Below are 24,938 nucleotides of genomic sequence, written 5' to 3'. Positions count from 1 at the left end.
CCACAGCCTTAGTCGGTGATATCCAATCATGTTTCTGTCCAAGAAAATCTGCAGTTGTCATCCCAACCAAACACTAAAAGCTATGCTTCCACCAGGTGGCACCAGCTCAACTTGATGACTCAGCTTTAGCATCAGGTACTTTTACGGAGGTGGCTTTCCATCAGAGGATAGTAGCACCTAGGTTAAGCTAGTTGTCATGGCGATGCTATGGCAAACTCCTGTGAAGCACACATCCCGTCTCGACTTCCTCAGTTTACTGTAAAAGATCAATGCCAGTATTGCAGCTTGGCTGGTTAAAATGGTAGTCGTGGGCTTGTGCTGTGCAGATTAATTTGTATGTGATGCAAACCAACGCAGCAACGATTTTGATTCTGTCTTATCTACCATTTGCATTGTGTTCTCACGTCATGATTTTGCACCTGCTCTGTTTTTTGTGAACCTCGATGCAGGTGATTCAAACACAGAAGGTATAATTTAATATAATTTACCTAACAGAAAATCCCCACAAAAACAAGTAGAGTTGAGTAGAGCTGGTATCACAAAGTGGAAATACAACTTAACACAATTAAGCCATGACAGATTTTCTATATAAAGCTACTGTTGCTGAATTTGTATAGTTTAAAAGGCATGAAATGCCCATCTTTGCCAGCCAAGACAAGTCAGCCCAATTATCAATCAAGAAAGCTCCAGTAAGATGTAAATAAACGATAAAACTGATGTCATGAAATTCAATTTGGATGTATCTAAATAGTACAGAGACTTTATTGGTTTCTGATTTCAGCTAATCATAATCAACAAAATTGTCTTTTATTATTCCAACTAACAATGATTTTCTGGCTGTCTACTTCCATCTTCATAACATCATACCAAATATGTTTACTTCACAATGCTTTAAGCTCTTTTTAAAAAAGTTTATTCCAGTATCCAAGTAAACTTGCATTTGCATTGCTGCAAATCTATTATTTCATGATCCAAATTAATTCAAAATAAAATCTGCATTGACTAAGAAAGCACCACTGTTCACCCTGGTACTAATAGTTGAATTATCAAAAGCTATGGAATGGCCACTTAACTTCTTTTTTAATGGAATACAGCTAACTGAAACAATCGTTCAGTGGAATGGAAGTGTATTGTTTGGTAGGAGGAAAAAACCTGCGGTCTTATAAGGACTGGACACCACAGACTTTGAGGAGACATTGGTGTGGAAAGTGTAGAGAGGAAAGGCAATAGAAGGGAGAAGGGTGAATCAACCAGTTCTGGGTGGGAGTCTTGAGGAATTATTTACCTGTAAGAAATGGCAAGAGTGCTCCTGCTGCTGACTGCCCTTAGATTTGACTAGCGCTCTATCTAGGTTTAGGTTACCGGATCCTGCGCTGTCTCGTAGTTGGTTGTAGCTGCTGTTGTTGGTGTAGACCTCTCGGGCCCTGCTCACCGTTAGGGTTGATGACCATGCCCCTTTCTTCACAAGGGGTCCATCCATTAGACCCAGTGGCAGCAAGGAGCCACTTCCTCCACCGATACTGCCACCGCTGTTATTGTTGCTACCACTAACTGGCACACATGCGGATGATGATGCATACTTCATATCACTGTTGCTTCTGGAGGTTTTGAGTGCAGAATTGTGGTGTGTGTGGCCATGGTGTGCGTGTGTGTGTGTGTGCTCATTGACTGAGGTGTAAGGGTCCATTATGAAGTATTGGTGGGACTGTGAGGAGGAGAGACTGGGAAGGGGAGTCTGGGGAAACTTATCAGGGTTATTGCCAGAGTACCGCCCAATCGTCATGGCGATCGGTGACGGAGAAATCGAAGGTGAGGGTGAGGGTGGAGGTTGGTGGTGGTGTGGGTGGTAGAGACACAGCTCCCGTTCCAGATTGTCATCTGAACTCCAATATCCAGAGCCTGGAGCAGACGCTGAGCCGTGGAGCTGGTGGTGGTGATGGTGGTGGCTTCGATGTTTGGGCTCCGCGGATCGACAGCGCTCACGGCTCTTGCTGCGCTTTCGGTGGCGCACTCCCACTGGTGGAGTTTCACCCTCTAGGCTTGCCCTAGAACCACCACCACCACCTCCTCCTCCACCACCACCACCATTAACGCTCCCGTTATTGGCCCCCTTGAAGGACTGCGTGTGGTGTGGCCCCTCCAGTGAGTGTGACTTGGTGAAGAGTTTTTGGACTGAGTGGACCAGGTGGCGAATTCTCCCTGGACTGTCGTTGTTACTGGTCCCCATCCCCCCACTGTGGGCCAACATTCCTCGTTTGTATTGCAGTGTATGGTAACCATCTCTGGAAAATGACGATTGTTGGTCAAACGGGTCCGCATAGTTTGCTGGTACCCTGGTAGGCATTTTACTTCCATAGCCTCCACCACCTCCTCCTCCTCCTACTCCCCCTCCTACATATGGTACCATGGCCATACACTCATCCTTTACCTCAGGATGGTTAGATGAGGAGGTGGAGTGGCACCTCCTTGGGAAGGTTCCATATGGGACAATGCTGTTGCTGTCAGAGGGGTACAGGGTACGCTGAGCATTGTAGTACGATGGCTCAGCTGGATGCGGCATGGGAATAGGTACAGGCATTTCACTCTGACTGATCAAATATGGCTTGTGATGACCCATTGGATCATATAGCGGTTCGTAGGAAACCACGTGATGATGGCTCCGACTACTGGATAGGCCCTTCATGACAGGCAGAGGGAGAGGTGGATGGAATGAGGAATGGTATGGATGAGAGATGCCAGGCAGGCCTGTGACCAGAGAAGGGCTGCAGAAGATTGTCCCTGAGAGGAAAGCTGCAGACTCTGGAAAACAGGGAGAGAGAAAAGCAATAAGATAAACTTTAAAAAAAAAAAAGTCAACAATGCAATAAAGATAAACCCCTTCTGAGTTCAAATAAATTACACGAATACTGAAGATCAATTGGATACTTTTGACCTTTGATTTAAGCATTCCCACAGTTATGTTTCATTGTGACCAGGATTTTGTGTCATGCTCTTCCAGGTTCATAATCATCAAAAATCACAATGAAATGAAAACGTAGCACAAGAAGACTGGAGCTCTGTGTGTAAAGGGTGGGTAACTGGTGCTGATTCCAAAATTTACCGGGCTCATACAGAAGGCCACACTACTATCACATATCAAGTACAAATGCACTTTTCCTGACAATTAAGAGTGGATAGTTGACATAATCTACCTGCCTTCAGTTATCAGAAAATAAAATAACTAATATATTATGTTCTGCCATGTAACAGCTAGTTAATGTTTGCCTCAATATCAGAAAGGTGATGATGGGACTAGGTAAACATCGTAGCCGAAGGAACTGCAAAGGAAATGAATAATGTATGCAAAATGTTACAGCAAATCCATTCATTTATTAGCAAAAGGGTGTCTGTGTGAGAGAGAGAGAGAGAGAGAGAGAGAGAGAGAGAGAGAGAGAGAGAGAGAGAGAGAGAGAGAGAGAGAGAGAGAGAGAGAGAGACAGCTAAAAATCAATTAAACAACTGATAGGAACGTTTTAGTCCACGACATCTGCTGTAACCATTTGTGAGACAGAGGGAGAACAGAGGCATCACATTGCACTTCCAGCTATAATTAGCACCAGGTGTGGGAGAATGCTGAGTGACTCACACACACCCTGAGTCCCAGCGATGGTGTGTCGTTTCTCCAGATAATGTTGAAAATGACTAAGAAATCACAGAATTTAATGCACCCCCCCCCCCAAACCATGAAATAGAATTTTATTTGGGTAAAAATGGGAAGGAAGGGAACACTTGGTGGTTGGAAACAAATTTAGGAAACATCATTTCATCAATTCATTTGTACTCCTGAGGATGAAATAATCCTGATTGTCTCGTCTTCAAGTGATTTTCCAAAGTATTGGTTAAGTGTGTTGCTGGGGTCTATCCCAGTTTACGGGAAAGAGGGTGTTTTTGGCAGTGGGTGTAACCTGGACAACCTGGAGGGAACCTACGCTGACATTCTTCACATGTACAATACATAGTTCTGTTTTAGATTAGCATTATTTAGTATTGAATGGACAACTTCTGGTCCCCAGTCCGAGACAGAATGGACTGCGCTACTGCCGCCCCCTGTATGCATGACACTGTACTTGTGCCTGATGGGGGGGTTGGTTGGTCGACTGAAAAAGTCAGAAACACTGATCTCAGAATGTTGCGTGGGCACTTGCCAAATTGCAGGGTAAAGAGTTTGAGAAACTAATTTTGAAGAACCCACTATTATTTAGTGACATGCAGTCCTGCAGCAGTTGGAAAGAAAATTCCATAATAATTCCACGGGATTTCTCCTGAGGAACTAAAGGTAAGGTAAGGCACAAGACTGGTAATGACATTTTGATGTCCTCTACATCAAGTTGGGCTACTTGCTAACAGTGTTCGTCCGTTCGTTTTTCCATCAAATACCTTCGCAGCCGTTGCAGATAGAAAGATGAAACAAGAAGCACATTACTGGGGTGGTAAAAGGGATGAAAATGAGATGATGACCTTGACCTTGGGAAAAGTAGGTCACGGTCAAATTTCAACATTTGTACACTCAGGAACCGGATAAGATAGAAAGACGAGGGAGAAGGCCAGTGTGAGTAAGACCATAGATCAAAGCTAGTTCTTTGATCAATGACTGTAGGTCAGAGCACTCCCTTTGATCTTTGACCTATGCAAGTAGGTCAAGGTAAAAATTTTAATCGAGGGTGTCACGGGATGTTGCAGCCTGTGACTGCATTGGTTGTAGTTTATCATGACCATGCAAGCGCGGCTTGTGACATCATGAACAGTAGCACCTTCCTGTTTCACCAGCTCAGAGCTAAGCTAAGAATAATTGGAAATTTTGATGTTAAATCTAAGAGAACTGAATTGACTTTGAGCCATTCTATTACTGCAAAGTTATAAAAATTAAGTAAAAGTGCATTGGTCAATTGAATATAGTAAAGTTAAAGGAAAATCACATTAGTTCATTGTAATTATTGATAAAAAGATTTCATTTCATCATATTCAAATGGACGTAAGCGCAGTACAGCTTGCTTGATTGTCTGAGGTCAGTAAGCAGCACCTTCATGTAGTAAAAGAGAACAATAAAAATGTACTTTAATTTGATATTTATGATCCACTCAGTGAGTTGAGTTTTTGCAAATAAACAAATAAATACTAATACTGGTCTATTAAAATTGTCAAGGCCCCGTGGCCTTGGTCCTCCCGGGTCTCCCTTTACAGTGTCTTGGAGGTCCTAAGCTGTGAAAAGTCTACATCAAGTAACTGGCCAGTGCTCCCAGTTGACTTAACCTCACCTGTCCAAATTCATTAGGCCATTAGCAGGAGGTTGATCAAGGGACTGACACAAGACTTTTGAAGCAGGTCTGTTCAGGCAGAACATCCAATTCACTGATGCAAAACAGAAACAGGAATGAAGTGTAAAAGTTGGTGAGTGGTCGGTCACACACACACACATACACACACACACACACACACACACACACACACACACACACACACACACACACACACACACACACACTCACACACACACACACACTGCTATTGACCATAATTCTGCTCTAAACTCGATCATAACGTAGTTATAACACAAATTTATTCCGGGAAAACAAAAAAGACTTTAAGGTCAAAGTAATGTGATTGAACATTACCCATTTTTTAAATTATTATCTTTTTGTTTTTTGTCCACTTCATTGATGAATGATGGGATAACTTGGTGAATTGATCTTGCTACCACTAATCTCTCAGGACATTTTCATATATGACATTTTCTGATTCATATAAGATGAACTGTAGTTATGCTGGTTCATTCGGGTTGTATCACGGAGAAGGTGGGCCTCAGTCGGCTGTCAACTGAAAGCAAAAGAACCAAATACTGTACATAATACATGTACATGATATTACAATGATTCTACATGCTATCTACTAATACATGCATCTTTTGTATTGTGACAATCAAGAACTCTTCTTATAATTGATCTCTAATATTGTACAAATTTGAACTTTTATTCAAAGTAGGCCCATCATTATTTTCATAATGTGTTTGTGTTTCTTTGGTTGTGAACAAGACAGAACCACCCAAGTACAGCTGGAAGACATTCTAAGATTTAAAAAACAAATCACTGATGCCAATCAAATAATATATTATACAGTTAACATGTTGAATTCTAAGAACAATTTGCAGCACTGGTGGGTGGGAAGCTGGTGTGGGATTATGGAATTTGGAAAACTCAAACAGAAATACTTGCGGTAGGCACCAACCAAAGCCGCTATACACAGAAGCAGTATGGACTTGTGTACTCAGTGTGTGTGATGTGATTTGCTGATTGTGTATCAGTAAAGATTCACTTCCTGTCTCTGTTGCACATACAGTATATTCTCCCCCAAAGCAAAATATACTGACAGTGCAACAATGCACTATTAGCTACATGCAGTTATCTATACAATGATAATTAGAATGTAAATGTCCAGAACATATGAGAATCAAGTTATTTCAGCTGTGGGTGAAGGGCAAAAGAGGATACTATCGACAAGATTATATGGAACAAAAAAAAAGCAGATGAGAGATTGCAGCTGAAATCCCCACATCTCTTAGCACTGTCTTGTGCTACATGTTTCAAACAACCATATGTGCTAGGCAGGTTGAGTTGATGCTGTGTGTGTAGGAGGAAGGAAAAATGAAAATAGGGCTGAGATCAAGTTATTTTTGGCTAAATGGAAGCAGGCAAACAAGAAGCCTTTGAGTCACCCTCTGAGGGTGGATAACAGCTCCGGAGGCAGACAGGAAACTAATTTACTGTAGGCTGATGGGCCTTTTCTTCCATATCCAGACACACGCATGCATGCATTCACGCACCTAAGCATACACACATACACACACACACACATAGAAGGCAGTGTGCCTCATCAGATCAACTGTTTTCTTGGACTGGCGCTCATTCTGAGCCTCCTTGAGGTGAACAGATAGCCCCTCACTCGGAGAATACCAGTTACAACAGAATCTATCTCTCCCGCCAGCTGCATGTTCCATTTGTATGAGGGCAGCTCATGAAGAACCAGACTTGTCACCACATTCTAGTCCATGCCACAAGCAAACTATACTAATGCAAGATGTACAAAACCTGGAGCTGGCAAGAGGGTCAGATGAGGTCAGGTGCCACTGTGTACTCAGAACCAAGAGCCTTACAGGCCCTGCAAATGCTGAAGAAAGGGACTATAGGGACTGACTAACCAAACTTAACTGGCACAAAAACCATACCACAACATCCAGTTGTATAGAACAGATGCAGTCAAATATATCCCTTCAACAACGTTGAGAGGGTCACAACACAATCTTGTTTTCCTGAGACAAAAGATAAGGCCCTGAAATTCCAGGAATTTGGCCACACCGCATGGCATCCCATTGTCTAAATAGTTCAGGCCTGCCCAGATCCAGAATGACAATGCATTTGTCTGCTGGTGCAATGCATTTGGTAGGGTCTTAAGTGGTAGGATATTGTCGATACAGCTAACTTTGGAACAGCTAGTCACCTTACCAGAACAGAATTTAGAGGTAGGAATGCTTTGGTTCTACAGAGGTGAATTACTTGCCAACTGAGCTAAATCAGGGAACCAATGACAAGTGAGTAGCCCAAAAAAACTTTGCCAATCGTACAGATGATAGAATGGACAACATGCTCTGTGGTTTCCTCAGTGTTCTGCTACAGGATTCTAATCGAAGCCTTGAATCGAATCCGAAGAAATCTCTGTACGCCAATGACAAGACCAAATACCAATATTGGATGGACGTGATATCGCTGCATTAAAAACAGACAGGTAAAAATCCTGACGCGCCGACACCTTCACTGGGCTCATAGACAGGGCAAAAGTGAAAACATATAATATAGAAAAGTGCATTGAGACGACTATTTGGTGATTTGCTTCTATATAAATAAAACATTCTTTTAATTACTGTATAAATTGGCTGAAAGACGAAAGAAGAGGACAACAAGAGAGGAGAATAGATGAAAACTGCAAAAGACGAAGTCGGTGGGGATTCCACAGAGACAGAGCTGCTGCCTATTATTCATAAATTAGATCCTGGGTTTGAGCGTGGCTGTGAAGCTTACAAAGTACAGACAGATAGAAAGCAACAGCTCACTGGTGGGATGTGTGAAAGAAATGGGACCACAATGACCAGTTGAAGATGTGTGAATCATATCATTAATGCCTGTCTTTAATGCCTGTCTTCTCCTGTCATATTCCACACAAAATATGGCAGACGGATTACACTGAATCTTTTCCTGCTTTATCCAGTATAGAGGTTTTTCTTGACCTTATTATTCAGTGTTACAAATGCAGCAGCATTGAAATGTATGCATTTGCTTTCTAGCACAGTTGCCAGTGATGAATTGCTAGTCTTAGCCAATCATTGAGAAAGATATTAGGAAAGAAAAGAGCGCCCATCCCCTTGCCTCTTTCTCTGTCCTCCCATCTAACATGTTACTTCTCGGTTGGAGGTGTCTGCCCTCAAGAAACATGGCTGCCCACAGCCTCTTCTCAGTGATCGTCTAGTCTTCTGGTGTCTTATGCTGTAGCTTGTATGCTCTGCTGTTAAGGCTAGAGGTAAGATTTTTTTAAATTTAGCTTATTATTGCTAAAATTGTCTTTGGTACATAACATAATAATCAGATGATCATGAAGCCACTTTAATGTGACAACTAGTTGATTGTTGCTCTGCCCTGCGCTGCCACTCTGTTCTGCAGGGCTGCTTTTTGTGCGTCTGTCTGCTGGCTCTGGAGTGGAGGCTCAGCTCTGCTTTTTATGCACACTTAGTTGGCCAAATCTATTTTATAACCTATTTTGTTAGTTTCCATAATTTTGGCCATTCCTTTTGACATATTTTAATCTAATTATCATTTGATATAATTGAGATATTTACCCATTTTGGTTTGTTTCAATTCAGGTTAGCCATTTCTAGCCAATTTGTTTATGCTGTTAAACTACAGCTAATTTGTTTAATTCCTTTTCAGTTACTTGAGGCTGGGGGCAGTTCTGGCTATGTGTATTGGGGTATCCTCCTGTCTAATAAAATCCATCCTGTTGACCTTTGATCCGCAGCTCTTCTCTTGCATAGAATGAACTCTTGACAGTGGGTTTTTTTTTCCAAAGTAAATTATACCCTGGATGAAATGCAAAGTTATACAGGTAATTTCATATCCAGATAATGATTGATAGTGAGGACAATAATTTTGTGATCCCCTGCTGATTTTGTACATTTTCCAATGACAAATGACAAAGTTATTGGTCTACCATCTTAATTATGGTTTAGTTAAACAATGAGAGACACAGGAACAACAGAAAATCCATAAAAACACAGATTAAATAATGAATTTATTTGCACTGATTGAGTGAAAGAAGTATTTGATCCCTGAGGAACCGGAAAGCAGCCTAATTACGTGTTCAAGATTAAGTGTCCCTCCCAACACACGTGTGAATTATAACAACTTGAGTTAGGATTAATAATATTTATTAATATTTAATGGACATCCCATTGTGTTAATTTGCTCTGTGATTGCTGAGGAGCCCTCCTCCTGGTGCCAAACCATGCCCTGTTAAAGGAAGAATGTGTGGGTGGTCTCCAATCTCAGTTGAGGTGCAATATGACATATGAGGAATCTTTTTTCCGTGTTACCATGGTGAGATTCAATGATGATGACTTTTTTATTGTCATGTACAAGTTTAGTCTATGTATGTATGTATGCCAACATTCGTAAGGCAACATACTCAGAACCGATGGAACCAACTTGCTTCAGCAGTGCCATCTCAGGGTTGATCAACTATTTGAAATGTTTATTGGAATGTTTCCATGTGAACTGCAAGTGATACATGCAAGGGGTCAAAAGAAACCTTATTGCTATCATTAGTGGGATTATCAATGCCTTAATTTAGCCATTTCTCTCTTAAAACCTGTTGACGAGTGACAATTTTCTCTGCGCTATGTCTAAGAGTGTCTGTCTATCATGACAATGACTGATTCATTCATTGATGAAGACGATTGTGAGCTAACATTATTATATTCCCACCTCCAGTATGCAGTAACATACTGATAGATTTAAATGGTTGAAATGAGCATTGCAATCTACTGACAGATTGAAATGCTTTCTTTCCTATGTAGTTTGTGTATAAGATTGTATGCATGATAAAATGAGATACTCCTATTTATTATTACTGCAGACTTAATTCAGCAAAATCAACATTCACATATAAATACCCACTGACCCTGTGTTTACATTCTGCACTGAGACAAAACAAAGTACAAGGTGAATGCATCAGTCATAATTCAGGTTCTGTCAAACAAGTAGCACAGGATAAGAAGAGATAAAGAAAAACTGAATTAAAGAAGTAGCCTCTTTGATGAAATATTAAGTTTTCAAGCTTGAAAAATGTAATTTGTAATAATAAGGCTACAGTCTTCCAACAAACTGTACTGATTTACTAAATACTATATCCAAAGATTTCTGAGCAAGATTCTGAAAGGAAATACCATGACACTATGTTTAAAGTGGAGGGATAACTGCATTAGGGTTTGCAATGGACTTTCTCTCCTGTCACCTCTTCCTTGGTCTCTGTGTGCATCTCCTAGTGTCTCCCCAGGCATGGTTGATCCCAGTAGTCAGGTTGGCAGTAGTCACACCTCATGGTTTGATGATTCAGTCATGCAGTATTTATCCACTGTCTCATCCTCCAATCTTTGCCAGACAATTCTGCCAACTTTCTGTACTATTTTCTGCGTTCAGGATTTGGATTGATGTTTTTTTTATTTTTTTCCCTGCACTTACAACATTGTACCTTGTGTCTCAACTCATCAGTGAATTCTCTCTGCCTCCATTTGTCAAATCCAGCTGGTTAACCAACTGCTCACCCTGCATAGACTGCTGCAATGAAATAAATAAATAAATGGATGTTGAGAGAGGAAATCAAGAGAACACATGTTGCTTACATCCATCAAATTTGTATGTGTGTGTGTGTGTGTGTGTGGGGGGGGGGCGCAGTGTGGAACCTGCATGGCAAAACTACTTTGCAGTGCAGGTTTAGTAAAGAGTAATTTACTATAATGTATTTATTCTTTAAAAAGTTATTTAAACTCTGAGACTTTTCTGAGACTTCCCTAAAAGCTTTTAATACACAGGGACAAGATAATTTCAAACAAAAACACCCACAGGGGAATATCCCCTCATCTCAAATTGAAATAAGTCATGCAGGCATCGCTGGGGAATACAACAATGCAATTAATGTATAACTGTTAATTAACATGGATTGAGTGAAGAGGGCATAAACTACTGAAACCTACACTGAAGTCAAATGAAAAAATTATTAAATTGTTAGAATTATGTGTTGATCAGGTTCTGTAGAGACAGAACGCCATCAGTTATCATGAATGTTAGACTACAGATGAATGGATTACATATCGATGACTACACCCCCCTTCATTTCCTGTTAGGGGCTTACAAAGCAGCACGGCACATCAACACTATTGTCATTTTGCTATTAATATTCTACATCACATCCATGTTTGTCTGACATCAACACATCAAAAAATTTCCTGTTGACTTGTTGATATTATTTAAGTGTCACAAGTACTGCTAAGTATGATTGATTAAAGATTAGAGTGATTTGGGGCGGCAGTGGCTCAGTAGTAGAGTGGGCAGTAGAGCGGGTCGTCCAATGTTCCAAGAAACGGGACATTATCAACTTGCTGAACACAGTGAGCTGGCTGAATGCTGAAATAATCCTCAAATATTTCTTTCCTCCTGCGTCACACTGTTCCCTTTGCCAAGGACATGAGACAAGGAGAGTCAAAACAAAAGGACACATAATCGGGACATGGAGGACAGCCAGCACCGGTCGAAGGAAAAGAACACTCCATCTTATAAGAAGCATGTCGCCGTCCAATTTAACATCAATTTCTTGCTAAACACAGTTCACATTAGAGGACAGGAGAAATTAGGTTTCTATTAAACTGAATTCTTTTAAATATTAGATCTTTGGCAGGTACAGTGGTTCTGATCAATGATTTCATTAAAAAGCACAAGCTGGATTTTATGTTTTTAACTGAAACTTGGTTTGGGCAACATAAAAATGCAACAAATCATACCGAGGCAAGCCCTCCCAACTTTAGTTTCATGAATGAAGTAAGACTGCACAAGAAAAGAGGAGTTGTCATTTTAGGGACAACTTTCTCAAATTAGTCTGAGCAAACAAAGCTCACATGTGGGGTTCCTCAAGAGTCCATTCTCGGGCCTCTTCTGTTCAATATCAGCACGTTGCTTGCTCAGATAATAGAATATCACCTCGTCTCTTACCACACTTATGCAGGTGACACACAACTTTATATTTCAGAGTGATCACATGATTGCAGTCCTTCATTTTGTTCTCAGTAAGTCTATTAATCAAATCAATGAGAGGATGTGTCAGAACTTTCTCCAGCTCAATGCAGATAAGACAGAAGTTACTGTATTTGGCTCCAGAAATCAAACATCAAAGATCAGCGCTCAGTTTGACTCCATGTCACTGAAAGTTATAAATCAAGCCAGAAACCTCCTTGTCATTATTAACTACTTCCTGAGCACCTGAGATCTGCTTTAACTGTCAGCTCTTTAGAATCAGGCCTGAAAGCAATGCTGTAAACTGTAAGTTGCCCTTAGATTTTCAATTTATTTTCCTGAATTTAATGAACTTTCTTTGCTTAAACTACGTTTTATTTATGATTGTATTATTGTAATGATCTGTGCTGAACGTATTTGTCATTGTAAAGTGTAGCCGCTGCTTGGTACTGACAACTCAGAAAGTTCAGGAACAGTAAATAACCAAATTGTAAGATTTGTTTAAGTTGGTGAACAGGCCACAGATATTTGAAGAAATTGGACAAGCGATGGTCCAGTAATGGGCAGAGACAAAGTTCTTCCCCCAAGACTAAAAACGTTATTAAAAGAGTAAAAAGAACAAGAATGCCAAGAGACCTATCAGACCTATCAGGTCTGCATGAGCACTGCAGGACGGCTGGGATGACCGTAATTAGGGAGCCGATCGAGGCCGGAGCACTCACCCAGCTCCGTGCCCGACACTCACACAGCAAACAACCAAAAAGACAAGGGGTAAAGTGTAAAATGTGAAGGCTGTGTAAAAAACCACTACACACACAAATTAAGGGGAGTGTGGAGCTGAAGTGAGGGACCCCGACCACTGATGGCTCCACCGTCCAAAGCAGCTCCCTGGCACCGGCCCCGCAGCACTCATGCAATAGAAGGAACAATTAAAAACACGTCAAAAGCTAGTAGGACTGCTGCAACAGTACTGTTTGTTGTCTTGGGGGAAAATACAAGCCTAGAATAAAATCAAGGAGTATAAAAGGGCACAAAAGCCTAACCAATAAAATCGAATAAAATAAAACAATTAAAACCAACAATGAAACCAAACTATAAAAACAAAAACAGCAGTGGCAGTCTGTCTAAAACAAAAAGAAGACAGGTTAAATACCTCTGCCAAATAAACAATTTGTACACTAAAGGAATTGTCCTTTTACCTCCTGTGGAACAATCCTCCCCAGGAATCCACCTGTGTGGGCATGAGAGAAGTCCCTGAACAAAACCTAACATATGACAAATATAAATCTAAAAACACATACAAAGCACATAAACATAAAAAAACACAGAAGACAACTTATGGCAGCATGTGTAGCAGTCAACTCCTAGCCAGAAAGGAAGCATAGTGGCACCTTATACCAATTTCTGGCTGATTGGTCAGAGAAGCTGACTGCTACCCAACTCTGGTGGCCCAGGAGGGACATTTTCTACCGGTCACAAAGGCATTTTGAATTAAACGTATATTGGAAACGTGCTATACAAATACCTTGACTTGCCTCAGGATCATGGCCAGCTTTTTCTACACTCAATAAAAACATTAAATCATTCAAAAAATAATCAAAAAGATGATAGATCTAAAATGCAATCAACCAGCCTTTCACATCACACAATTTCCTGTGGGATTAATAAAGTATCTGTCTGTCTCTCATCTAACACATATTCATTTTCTATGAGTATTAGAATAAATGCTACTTCTCATTCATTTTCAAATGTCAGACCACACAATCTCTCCTGTTCAGGACATCTTGTGCTTCTGACACAATTTATTTTAAAACTACCCAGTAATTATAACTACATAAGAGCAAATGTTCCTGCCACTCAATCTTGTTACTTTTTGAAGCACCAAAGTGGTAGACTAACTGAATCTATAATCTACCTAAATACTTCTATGTACAAATGCACATTTTCTGAACAGTTTACACTTTAAAAAGCACTGTCTGACAGGACTGCGGGCAGATTGTTCTCGTAAACACTATTATGTACAATTTATACCTTCAGAATTGTGAAAAGAAAAAATGTAACATAAAAACATACTAAAATATAATAACAATTTGTCAGATCTGTCGCCCTACTGTCGTATGATCATTTTTGTGTTCATGTACATTTAATAATTTCACAAACATCTCCAGATCCGCCTGCTATTGATATTAAGTTTCGATGGAACTTCAGTCCACCGAAAAGGGTCTGATGATATGAGTTACCTGTTAATTCAGTACCCCAAAAAATCAATGAAAGAATGTGATTGGCTTCACTAAATGTATGAATCAGGGTGTGAAAAGGCGAAAAACCATAGTATCACAGAAACAGCCAGTAACTTTTCTAATTCACTCTTTGTAATTCTTTGTAAACTATAATTTGCATTTTTAAAGTATAATTAAGGAAAATGTCATTCCAAGACTGGGGTCTATTATGTCTCTTACCTTCATGATTTTGACTCGACTAGCTTTTTTGATATGATTCTGGGCTGAAAAAAAAGTTAGGTCTGGTTACACCCAGAAATATAAATGATAATGTTTACCTATAATTCCTATTGTATGTTAATTCTTGTTAACACAGCAGAAATGGAGTGAATGCAAAAAGTATGAGTTGCTTACTTTCAGTTGTTCTGGAAGGGATGAGGCTCTAAAAGCATCTCCATAACCCTTATGTCACCCTGTTCTGTGACCTCCTACTGTTTTGTTCTTCTCACACTCTCTTAGGAGGAGCGGGATAGCTGCAGGGCTCCACTGACAGGTAAGTCCCATGCTCATGTCTGCCATCACCTCCTCCATAGTTTGACAGAGTCCCGTTCTCATAGTAAACTCATCGCTTGACGGGGGAGGGGGATGCTGGCTAAAATCGTGCATTTTCACTCTCTTCACTTCAGTGTATTATTAATGCACTGGCAGTCATGCTGAGGATAAAGCTGACTGAAGTGTATTTATCTTGAGTTCAACATGACCTGTGTTTCCAAATGTTACATCTGTCATTTTTCCCATGTTATCACAGAGATGCATTGATTGTTTTAACCATCTGTTGGAATCTAACCAGTATAGAGTGACCAGTGGCTGCCTGGGTATGCAACATATCTCTTTAGAATATTTCAAGGAAGAACTTCTTTATACAGAATTCTGCTTGTTCACCAAGATGATGCTCATGTGGTTCTTACTCATCCAAATGTTTATCTCCCTACTGCAGCTTTCCCACCACTGGTGGCTGGCAACAGTCTGAAGGGCCACCGCTCCACTGTGAAGTCAAATCAACGTCCTTTATCTCAACAAAAGATCCAATTTTCTTCAGAAAATGAGCCAGCAGGGACACTTCTTCTCAGATCATGGATTAGCTCCCAGGTTTAGCATTTCTGACTCTATAAATCAGTTGTTGGTTCAGTTGGGGACAAAAGATGCTGCTTGTCATCAGCTGCCTGTGGTAATCAAAAATTATTTTAAAGACCTTTTTAGTGTTGTTTGTTCTTTTACAAAGTTAGTATTTGTTTCTATACCAATCCCCATTCCCACAGTCATACCTATACCAATAACTAATTTTTTTTAAGAAGACAAGGTGTACTGCCTTACATCTTCCCCATACACTAATCTTCTGTTTCTCCAACTGTGGGATGCGCCCTGCATATGATGTCTCCTTTTTTTCCCCTTCTGATCAGAATATGCAATAGGTAGTCAAACAAATCCACTGCCGTGAAAAGCCTCTTACTGGGGTGAGTAGAAAAATGTGCAACAAAACTAACAATACAACACTGATCCACGTGAAAAATGTTTCACAACCAAAATCCAAGTTAAGAAAATGTAGGAACGTGTATCTCAGTCTTAAACTTGCGATAAACCTTACTGTTGACACACTTAGTGTTCAACATGTTTGCATATAGAATGGAATGGGGCAAGAAACTATACTGCAGAGGAGCTCCTACTACCCCTTACTCTTGATATACAGTACTGTCAACAGTGATTTACAAAGAAAAAAAAAAGATGTAAAATTTTAATCTGTCCCCATGCCCAATGACACTACCTCAAGGCACCTACACATGTGAACAAAATCTTTGATATCAGTCTCTTATTGAAAGAAAAACCTGCAATGATCAATAACTTTAAACTGAAATAACTTTAAACTGACAAAAGTGATACTAAAGAAATTCTTTGCTTTTGAATTGTTCAATACAATCATTTAAAAAAATCAAACAAGCCTGGAAAAAAATCAGACTAGTAGTCAGTCAGTCTGCCTAGTAGTAATAGTAAAACAGTCCCTGGCAAGTAGTCACTGTGCAGTTTGGTGACATGATGTGTAGCACACAGAGCATGGACCACAGGAAATGAAGGAGAGAATTGTCAGGAGATGAAAAAGAAAATTATAGCAAATTGTGATAAAGGTACAGGCTATGAGATCATCTCCAATCAGTTTGATGTTCCTGTGACTATAGTTGCACATATAATTCAGAAGTTTAAGATCCAAAAGGCAGTATCCAACACAGTGAGACTGATTTCACGAATGGTAATCAAACAGAACAGAATAACCTCCGAAGAAATTAAACGTAAACTTTCAAGGTCGGGGTACATCAGCATTGGATCAGACCATAAGTCACTGTTTGAGCCAAAGCGGACTTCATGGGAAATGACCAAGGAGGACCCCGATGTTGAAACCTAATCATAAAAAAGCAATAATGGAATTTGACACGATGCATATAGTCACAAAATTCTGGGTGAATGTCTTTTTGGCAAAGAACATCAGCTCTATGTTCAAAGACGCAAAATCACACATTCCAAGAAGAAAACCTCGTTCCTACATTGATGAGGCTCCTTTATGTTTTGGGGTTGCTTTGCTGCATCTTGTTGGGGTTGTCTTGCATATGTCCAAAGGTTATCCAAAGACTATGAAGGCACTCTGGAGAGAAATGTGCTATCAAGTGTCAGAAAATTTTCTCAGTCACAGGTCATGGGTCTTCTCACCCAAAAATACAGCTAAAACCCCCAAGACTGGCTAAGAGTAAAATATTGGACGATACTGATGTGGCCTATTATGATCCCTGGTCTAAATACTTACAATACTTACAATCTCTAGCTGCACACCCATTCAAGTCTGTACAGACCATAATCCTCTGGTGTTCCTTTCACCAACGTGTAATAATAACCAGCAGGTAATGACTTGGACTGTCATTGTGCAAGACTACCTGAAGATTGATCATAAAAAGGGAGTTGAAAATCTTCTTGCTGAGAGCTTTTCACAAAAGGTTTAGGTTTTTAGGTTTTATGGGTGGGGGCTGTCACATTCCAGCATGAATTCTAATTGTTTTCACCAATGAGGGAATGTAGTTCACCTGTGTGGCTCAGCTGAAAGCTGTTAAATCACCATACAGTGGTGCCTTCATTAGCTGCACATAGCAGAATCTGGTGGCAGCCTTCTTTATGCTCTGGAAGCTAGAAGAAGTGGTGTGTTTTGCGAAATTCAGATTGATGGTAAGGAGTATATAACTTTGTCGGCCTATATATTTTTCATCTGTAGATTTTACTCTGTTAAATTGACTAGGTAACAACCTGCAGTTTTTGTTTTATTTTGGTGTTTTTTATCACTCAATGCTGATGTTCTGTTGTAGTATCATTGATGGTTATCTAACAGGCCATGGACTAAAATGGGAAACATGGCTGTTTGCACAAATGGAGTAGAGAAAATGTATGTATGAACCCCCGCTCCCCTCTGCTTCTGCAATCGTGTGAATTTCCCCACTGTGGAACTAATAAAGGACTATCTTAAAAATAGAAAACATAAGAGACTTTGTGCATGAAATGTGAATGTCTGGCCAAATGCACAGCGGACACACCGTATCATACATAGAGAAGTGCTGGCAGTGAGGCACGAGAGTCTGGAAATAAACATTGTTGTGAGCATTGTCAATTTCATCAAGACAAGACACCCGAAAATCAGGATTCTTCTCTATACTTGGCTGTAGCATGGTGCCTCCGGAGTTAAAATATTAGAGCTCAGAGATAAAACTTGGATGTTTCTGGTGGAGTAATGCATCAAAGAACTTGCTGTCACGTTTACTGATATGACGAAGCTGGCAATTTTTTTGATGTATTTGCAGAGCTGAATGATCCAAATTTACAACATTTTAGAAAGTGACAAGCACATCCCTCATCTTAGACAAAATCAGCTCCTTCTATAGAAAGCTGGAGATGATGAACAAATGCCTGGAGAAGGATAATACTAACTCCCTCGAGACACTCACTGAATTTGTGGAATCCAATGATTTGAATGCCATGTCAATGTAGCTATGCCATGTCTCAATGAGCACATCTCATGAAAGGATTCTTTTAAAAATACTCCCCAGACAAGAGTGCTCAGTAGGACCTGGTTTGAGATCCTTTAGTTGTAGTGCCACCTGCTGATTTCAGCTCTGCTGAAAGGGAAATGTTCATCAAGATGACATTTGACCCTGAGCCTAAAAGGTACCCAACAGAAGAAGAGTTCTGAAGAAGAACTCAGAACTAAAAAAGCCTCTTGGACAAGAGATTATTGAGGTATTTTTTGATGATGGCGGAGATATTCCAGGTGTTTACTTTGCCTGATGAGTAGTCGTTGACTGGTGAACTGCGGATGGACTTTCTTTTACAGGAGCAGGAAAGACAAAAGAGTGGGAGAAAGGAATGGTCATTGGGAGAGGGAGGTGGTGAGAGAAAAATAGCACCTCTTCACACCACACTTTGCTTCCAACAGGAAGCATAATGAAGACTGGCAAAATGAATGCCCCTTGTTGCTACAAATATTGGCACAGACACAACACCAATCACACAGGTAAAGCAGAGGGCAGATGTGTATGAAAGTTATGTCTAAAGTCCAATGGTTGCATATGTGTGTTCTGTTGGAAGTCCTTGGTCTAGATGACATTGCCAAAGAGTCAACAGGTGTCAGGAAAGAGAGAGAACACCTCTAGGCCTTGTATCCCCAGGAGGAAGTTCTTGTTATCAGCTGCCAACTGATATCATGGGGGACGCCAGAATAGGGTGGAAAAAGATGGTTTTGGATCTGAGGAACATAGCCAATCGAGTCCTCTCTATAGTCCTGCCGAGCTCCCCACTTACCCGCTACCCCGCACAGAGCAGTGAGCTCCCCCGAGATGTTATTCATCTTGCGATTATCACCACAGTCTGTGTACCCACTGCCCGGCCCATCTCACCTAACAAGGCGGTCAGCCTTTGGACTTTTTGATCTGCTGCCATCGTTCCGAATTTTCAATATACCAGGACAACGCTCACTATGAGGAGTAAAAGCCTTGTTATCATGAATCCAAACAGATAAATATCTTCAACGTCCTCCACGGACAGAACCACCAGGCACACAACTCTCCACGTCTCCCAAGAGTTCCTCATGAAGCAAGCAGCCAATGTCCCACCAGGACAGATAGGTTACCCCGCACCAGAATTCCTTGTCAATGATTTGATCAATTGAGTTGAAAGTTCAGCTTATCAATTCCATAACTGGTCCAGATGGGTTTGAAAAAACTGACATAGACAGGAATTTGCCAGACAAGACAGAAGAAACGGTGATGTGAGTTAGAGAGGGAAAGACAGGAGACAAGGAGGAATACCTTTAGCCTAAAAACGTATTATTGTGCACACACACGCACGCACACACACACACACACACACACACACACACACACACACACACACACACACACACACAGTTGTATTTTACAGATATTCTATGTACATTGATGTGTTCACCTGAATGCTTACGTTTGGTTTCTTTGTTTTTCGTTGCACATCAACAAAGATATTAAATAACAGAATAAGTAGGTGCGTATTTGATTGTACTGTATGTGTACTCTGAAGTACGATGGCTGTCTTATAGCCTCTTCACTAACAATAACATCTATCCATCTATTCATACACGGCAGCAGATGCATCTCAACATGATGAAGTGCCCACTGGTGATAATCACTTCTTAAACTAAAATAAACATCAATGACAAACACTGAGAAATGCATATGAAGAAAATCATAAAATACAACATTTTCTAAGTTGATATGGCTGCTCAGCATGACCCACTCATTCACCAAGCTTTCAGTATTCATGAGGTAGTTAGTCTGGCAGAAGGGATTGCAAGGCATAGGTAACTACCTACTTACCTACCTATCTGTGTGACGTTAGAGTAGCATAGCTATTTCACAGAATAGAGCAGTGTGTAACAAGACAGCAGCAGAGAAGTATTGGTGAAAGCCAGCGTAGAAGACAAAAAAAGGATAGCAGTATGCTGCTAATGTGGCAGTAAATGAATACCATGGGTTGAAGTGAGCCAATTTAAAAACATGCTGCAGCTTCTAGACCAAGAAAAAGTTCAATTGTTGCTATCTGCCATTAGCTGCACTCAAATTAAGTCACATGAATTAGTTGTTTGTCATTATTACCTGCTGTCCATTGTTAAAATCTTGTGCAGTAATTGCATAATAACCACAGGGTTATGGCTACACTGGAAAATCCACTAAAATCAATGATATCACTAGCTCATCTAAGTCTGGTTCAAGCTCAGGGTTAAATAAAAAAACAAAAAACAAAACATATCTCAGTTTTCAAATGAGTCTGGATCAATAATAATGTCAGGTATATTTTGATATCCTCATCAGAATAACTAACTTATCACTAACAATGTTATGTTACATAATAATGAAAATTGAGGTGCTTTTACAAAATTCCAGCACACAAATCAGTACATGAACAAGTTTCTTAAAATGTTTTTGCCTTTTATACCATTTTCATTGGTTGAAGGTCTCTGCTTTTCTTACATCCCACACACTGGTCTGCTAACTTCAAGCAGCGTAATAACACATTAATGTAACACAAACCAATGAGTGGTTTTCATTGGTTAATTTTCAGTCAATTTTATTTATTCCTACTTTTTTCACTTTCAAGTTATTTCAGTGTCCATTGTGAGTTTTTCTTTCAATAACATAAAGGTGCTAACAAGTTTTTTCCACATGTGTATCTGGCTTGTGCTTGACTGATATCATTAGAGAGCAGTCATTCTGAAGGGGAGCAGTTATGAGTTGGGGGGCAAAGGCTCATGGATGATGTTAAAAAGGGATGTTTCACTGATGTTGTGTTAATGTTTTATGCGCAACATGCTGGTTTTGAGGTTTGTGTGGCTGGAACAGCGTTAAATTTCATTAGTATTGTAACCCCCATGACTGAGACTCCTAGTGTGTTTAGTAATTAACTTGAGTGAACATCTAGCTCATGATATTTACTAGTTAACTGGCCAATTATTGATGATGGCTCAAACTGACATATGGCTATTTGACTATAATGCTTAATAAGATGTCATTAAAATAATATCTGCTATTTTGTTACTTACACAGTACAAGGAGGGGAAGTGAGAGGGAGGAAGAGAGATACATACAGAGAAAGAGACAGAGAGAGCGAGCAAGCGAGAGAGAATGACATTCAAGCCTCAAAGCAAACCCAGCAGGATCTGAAGGTGCTTATATTCTGTGTGTGATTTGTCAAAAGCAACAGGGGGTTAATCATGAAAAAATAAGCCATAGTTCCTATGATTTGCAATAAGTCAGAAAATACAAGATGAAGAAAAACAGTTTCCTCTGATGTCGGACTTTTTGTGGTCTTTTCAACTTTCCTGTTGGCACGTCATCTGCAGCGTTTCGTCCTCCTTTTACTGAAATCTCAGTGACCTTCAGAGCAGGGAATGAAACCACAATGTATTCATGTGCAGGGGACGTTCGAGAACATCAAGACTTCCGACAATTTGGGTCAGGTTGAAGCACGTCATTCATGTAAGTACGGTGTAATACCTCAGTGGTTTAAAGCATATCCCCATCCAACCCCCCAGTAAATCAAACCTGATTATTCTGACTGAGGGAAGAGTTTTAGATGGCTTACAGCGCTCACCAGGAACAAATGCTCCTTCCTGTCATATTTGCACAGTGTTTGGTAAAACTCTCAAGCAGACAGAATTTGTGAATGGTGGTGCCAAGAATTGGTAAAATGGCTCAAAGTACGTTTTATACAAGATAGAAGTATTTGGATCTTGGTAGGACTACGAACCCCTTTCGAATTGTTTGCCTTCAAACTAAAACAGATCAACTTTATCACACCTAGTAAAAAACAACATTAGTCAATAGAAATATGATAAATGAATTATTAACATTAGAAACAGTGTTCCAAAACAGAACACAGATTTGAAATATCAAATAAATTGCATTAAGTTGGAATGAGCCAAACACAGGGTCAATAGATTTAAAAAGCATTGAATATTGTTGGTGCCTCGTCTTTTTAACTGAAACTTTTGTACAAGCCTCGATTCTGGAAAGAAGAAATATGACAAATATATTTATTCAAAGCTAGAAGATAAGAAGTTCTATAAAGCTAAGAAAGAGAATATAATCAAATCGCTGCGTTGGTTTGTTGTATAATCAAACAGTGAATTCACCCAATAAAAAAGCTCTGCTTTTCTACACAGCCCTAACTGAAGAGTTAAATACAGGATAACACAAAAAATGCTATAACAAACAAAGAGAAGCTGTTGATATAAAAAAGTGGTCTGTGGAAACAGGAAGTAAAAGATTGAAGTGTACCGCGACTGCATTTGGCACCTCACAGGTTTGAGATACAAATCCTGGAAAGTCCACAGAACGACACTAGTTGGTATTACGATTGGCAGAGGAACCATGGTGACGAAGAAGACTGGTTCAAACCCAAGCAAGCAACTATGTAAATGTATTAAATTAGAATTTACTCCACTGGTCTGTGAGAAATTTTGCTCACTTCATTTTCCTAATGTGACTTATGTCCTTTATAGTAAGAAAAAATGTAAAAACAACAACAACTATAACAACAATAATAATCATAATTTCCATTTAGTTCACTTTTGCTGTGAGCAAAACAAAAACATGAAGCAGTTTGTCTTTAGGGCATTTGTGTTTGACCAGTGATCGATCGGGTGACAACTTGGAAGATATGTCAAACAACAATGATGCTGACCAGGATACTAATAATCAAACTTGGTAACAATTTAATAATTGTCCAGAAGAGCCAATATCAGGATAAAGCAAAGACAGCCACAGATAGATATGTGTTCTTATTTTGGTACACTTCGAAGGTATTTCTTCAAATTTCATATAACCTCAGTGAATTCCTTGAATGAATACATCTGTAACTTACTATACAACCATGAATATTTTTATTCTAATTCCGATCTGGAAGAATGTGAAATGCACAAGAGGAGTCGTCCATTGAATCCAAATCTAGCTGGGTTTGAGCATAAGGAGGAAAGTAAAAAAGGACAGAGAAGGTTGGACCCTCAGAACTATCTGGAAGAGTATATTGATAAAAGACTTGATAAAAATTATGGCAGATTACATATTTTATACTTTGCTATAGAGACTTCAAGCAAATGTTTGCTACATTACATCTGTATTGTAGCTGTGACTGTCAAAAGTGGGCAAAAATTGTGTTTTTCTGTTTGTTTATGGCACTGTGATGTTAAAAACTTGTTCAAAAAGATGTTCGGATGTGTCATTCATAAATGTGAAAGCAGTCAGGAAAAATACTGCTGTGTTGAGGGTGGAAATTAAGAGTTTTGCTCTTTATGGTAATGTGGGTACAAAGGTAATGTGATTCTGATTGTGTCCACATACAGTAGGTATGTGGACACAAATTACATGTTAGAAGAAAAAGCTTTGCTTTTATACTTATCAGGTCTAAATGAGGTCAAAAAGCAAAGAGAAGTAGAACAGAATGTAGATCAATGGAGAGCTTTGGTCTTAATAGGTTATTAAATGATTAGAAAATGTTTAGAAGAGTTTAAGAATTTTGAATTTGGAATAATTATTATGTTTAGCAGTAGTAGTAATACAGTTGAACCTGGTCTAGGGACAACTCTGTAAGGTAATGTCCCCCTTCAATCCTCATTTACATAACCATTAAGCTTCCTTCATGATGCCCACAGAGACCACAGCCAGCACATTTATAGATACCGCATGCTGGCAGGTTGTTTTTAATTCCTCAGTGTTAACTGGTAAAATCTCTACAGTAAGAAATGTAAAGTGAGACATTTACAGCAGAAAGAAAAAACAGTGGAAACCAGGAAATCGGCCAACTGTGCTGGGAGATTTTCTGAGACACAACATCCTGAATTGTGTCCTGCACCAGGCCAGAGTCACAGTAACATGGCCCAAAGTCTGCCAAGGACTTCAGTCTATGTGTCTGCATAGCTTCTAGCGACTGGTTGGAGAGTTTCCAGGAAGACCATGACATTGGTGCCAACATGATGGTGGGACTGAGTGGTGGGATAGACAACACTGTGGTGAAGGACTGGATGAAAAAAAATCCCCCAAATCAATGCCAGATACTCTCAAGAGGAAATCTACAATGCACACGAATTTAGACACACTTTCAAATCATAAATACATAAATAAAGACACCGTCAAGAGGGGAAAGTGGGAAATATAGAGTGTGTATTTTGATTGTTATTATAAGCACTCAAACATAATAGAAAAAGAAGCTGTAGTAATTTTTATTTTTATTTCTATAT

The 24,938-nt window shown here is 39.8% G+C and overlaps 1 protein-coding gene across 7 annotated transcripts in view; it reads right to left on the bottom strand.

Annotated features, from left to right (window-relative positions):
• Window positions 1-24,938, bottom strand: part of LOC137612748 (disks large-associated protein 1-like) — a 50,599-nt gene that overhangs the window by 22,145 nt on the left and 3,516 nt on the right. For 6 of the 7 annotated variants that reach the window (XR_011038870.1, XM_068341431.1, XM_068341429.1 and 3 more), the window contains exon 2: window positions 1,286-2,799. Coding sequence is in view for 6 of the 7 variants with exons in the window: in XM_068341431.1 (XP_068197532.1) it covers window positions 1,286-2,683 (1,398 nt within the window). In the remaining variant the exon portion in view is untranslated. The remainder of the gene's footprint in view (window positions 1-1,285; window positions 2,800-24,938) is intronic. The other variant, XM_068341432.1, reaches the window with a different exon arrangement.

This window comes from Antennarius striatus, chromosome 18, assembly GCF_040054535.1.
Source record: "Antennarius striatus isolate MH-2024 chromosome 18, ASM4005453v1, whole genome shotgun sequence".
In the NCBI taxonomy this organism is placed as follows: Eukaryota; Metazoa; Chordata; class Actinopteri; order Lophiiformes; family Antennariidae; genus Antennarius; species Antennarius striatus.
Note: the sequence above shows the minus strand (reverse complement) of the source record. Positions and strands in the feature narration are given on the sequence as shown.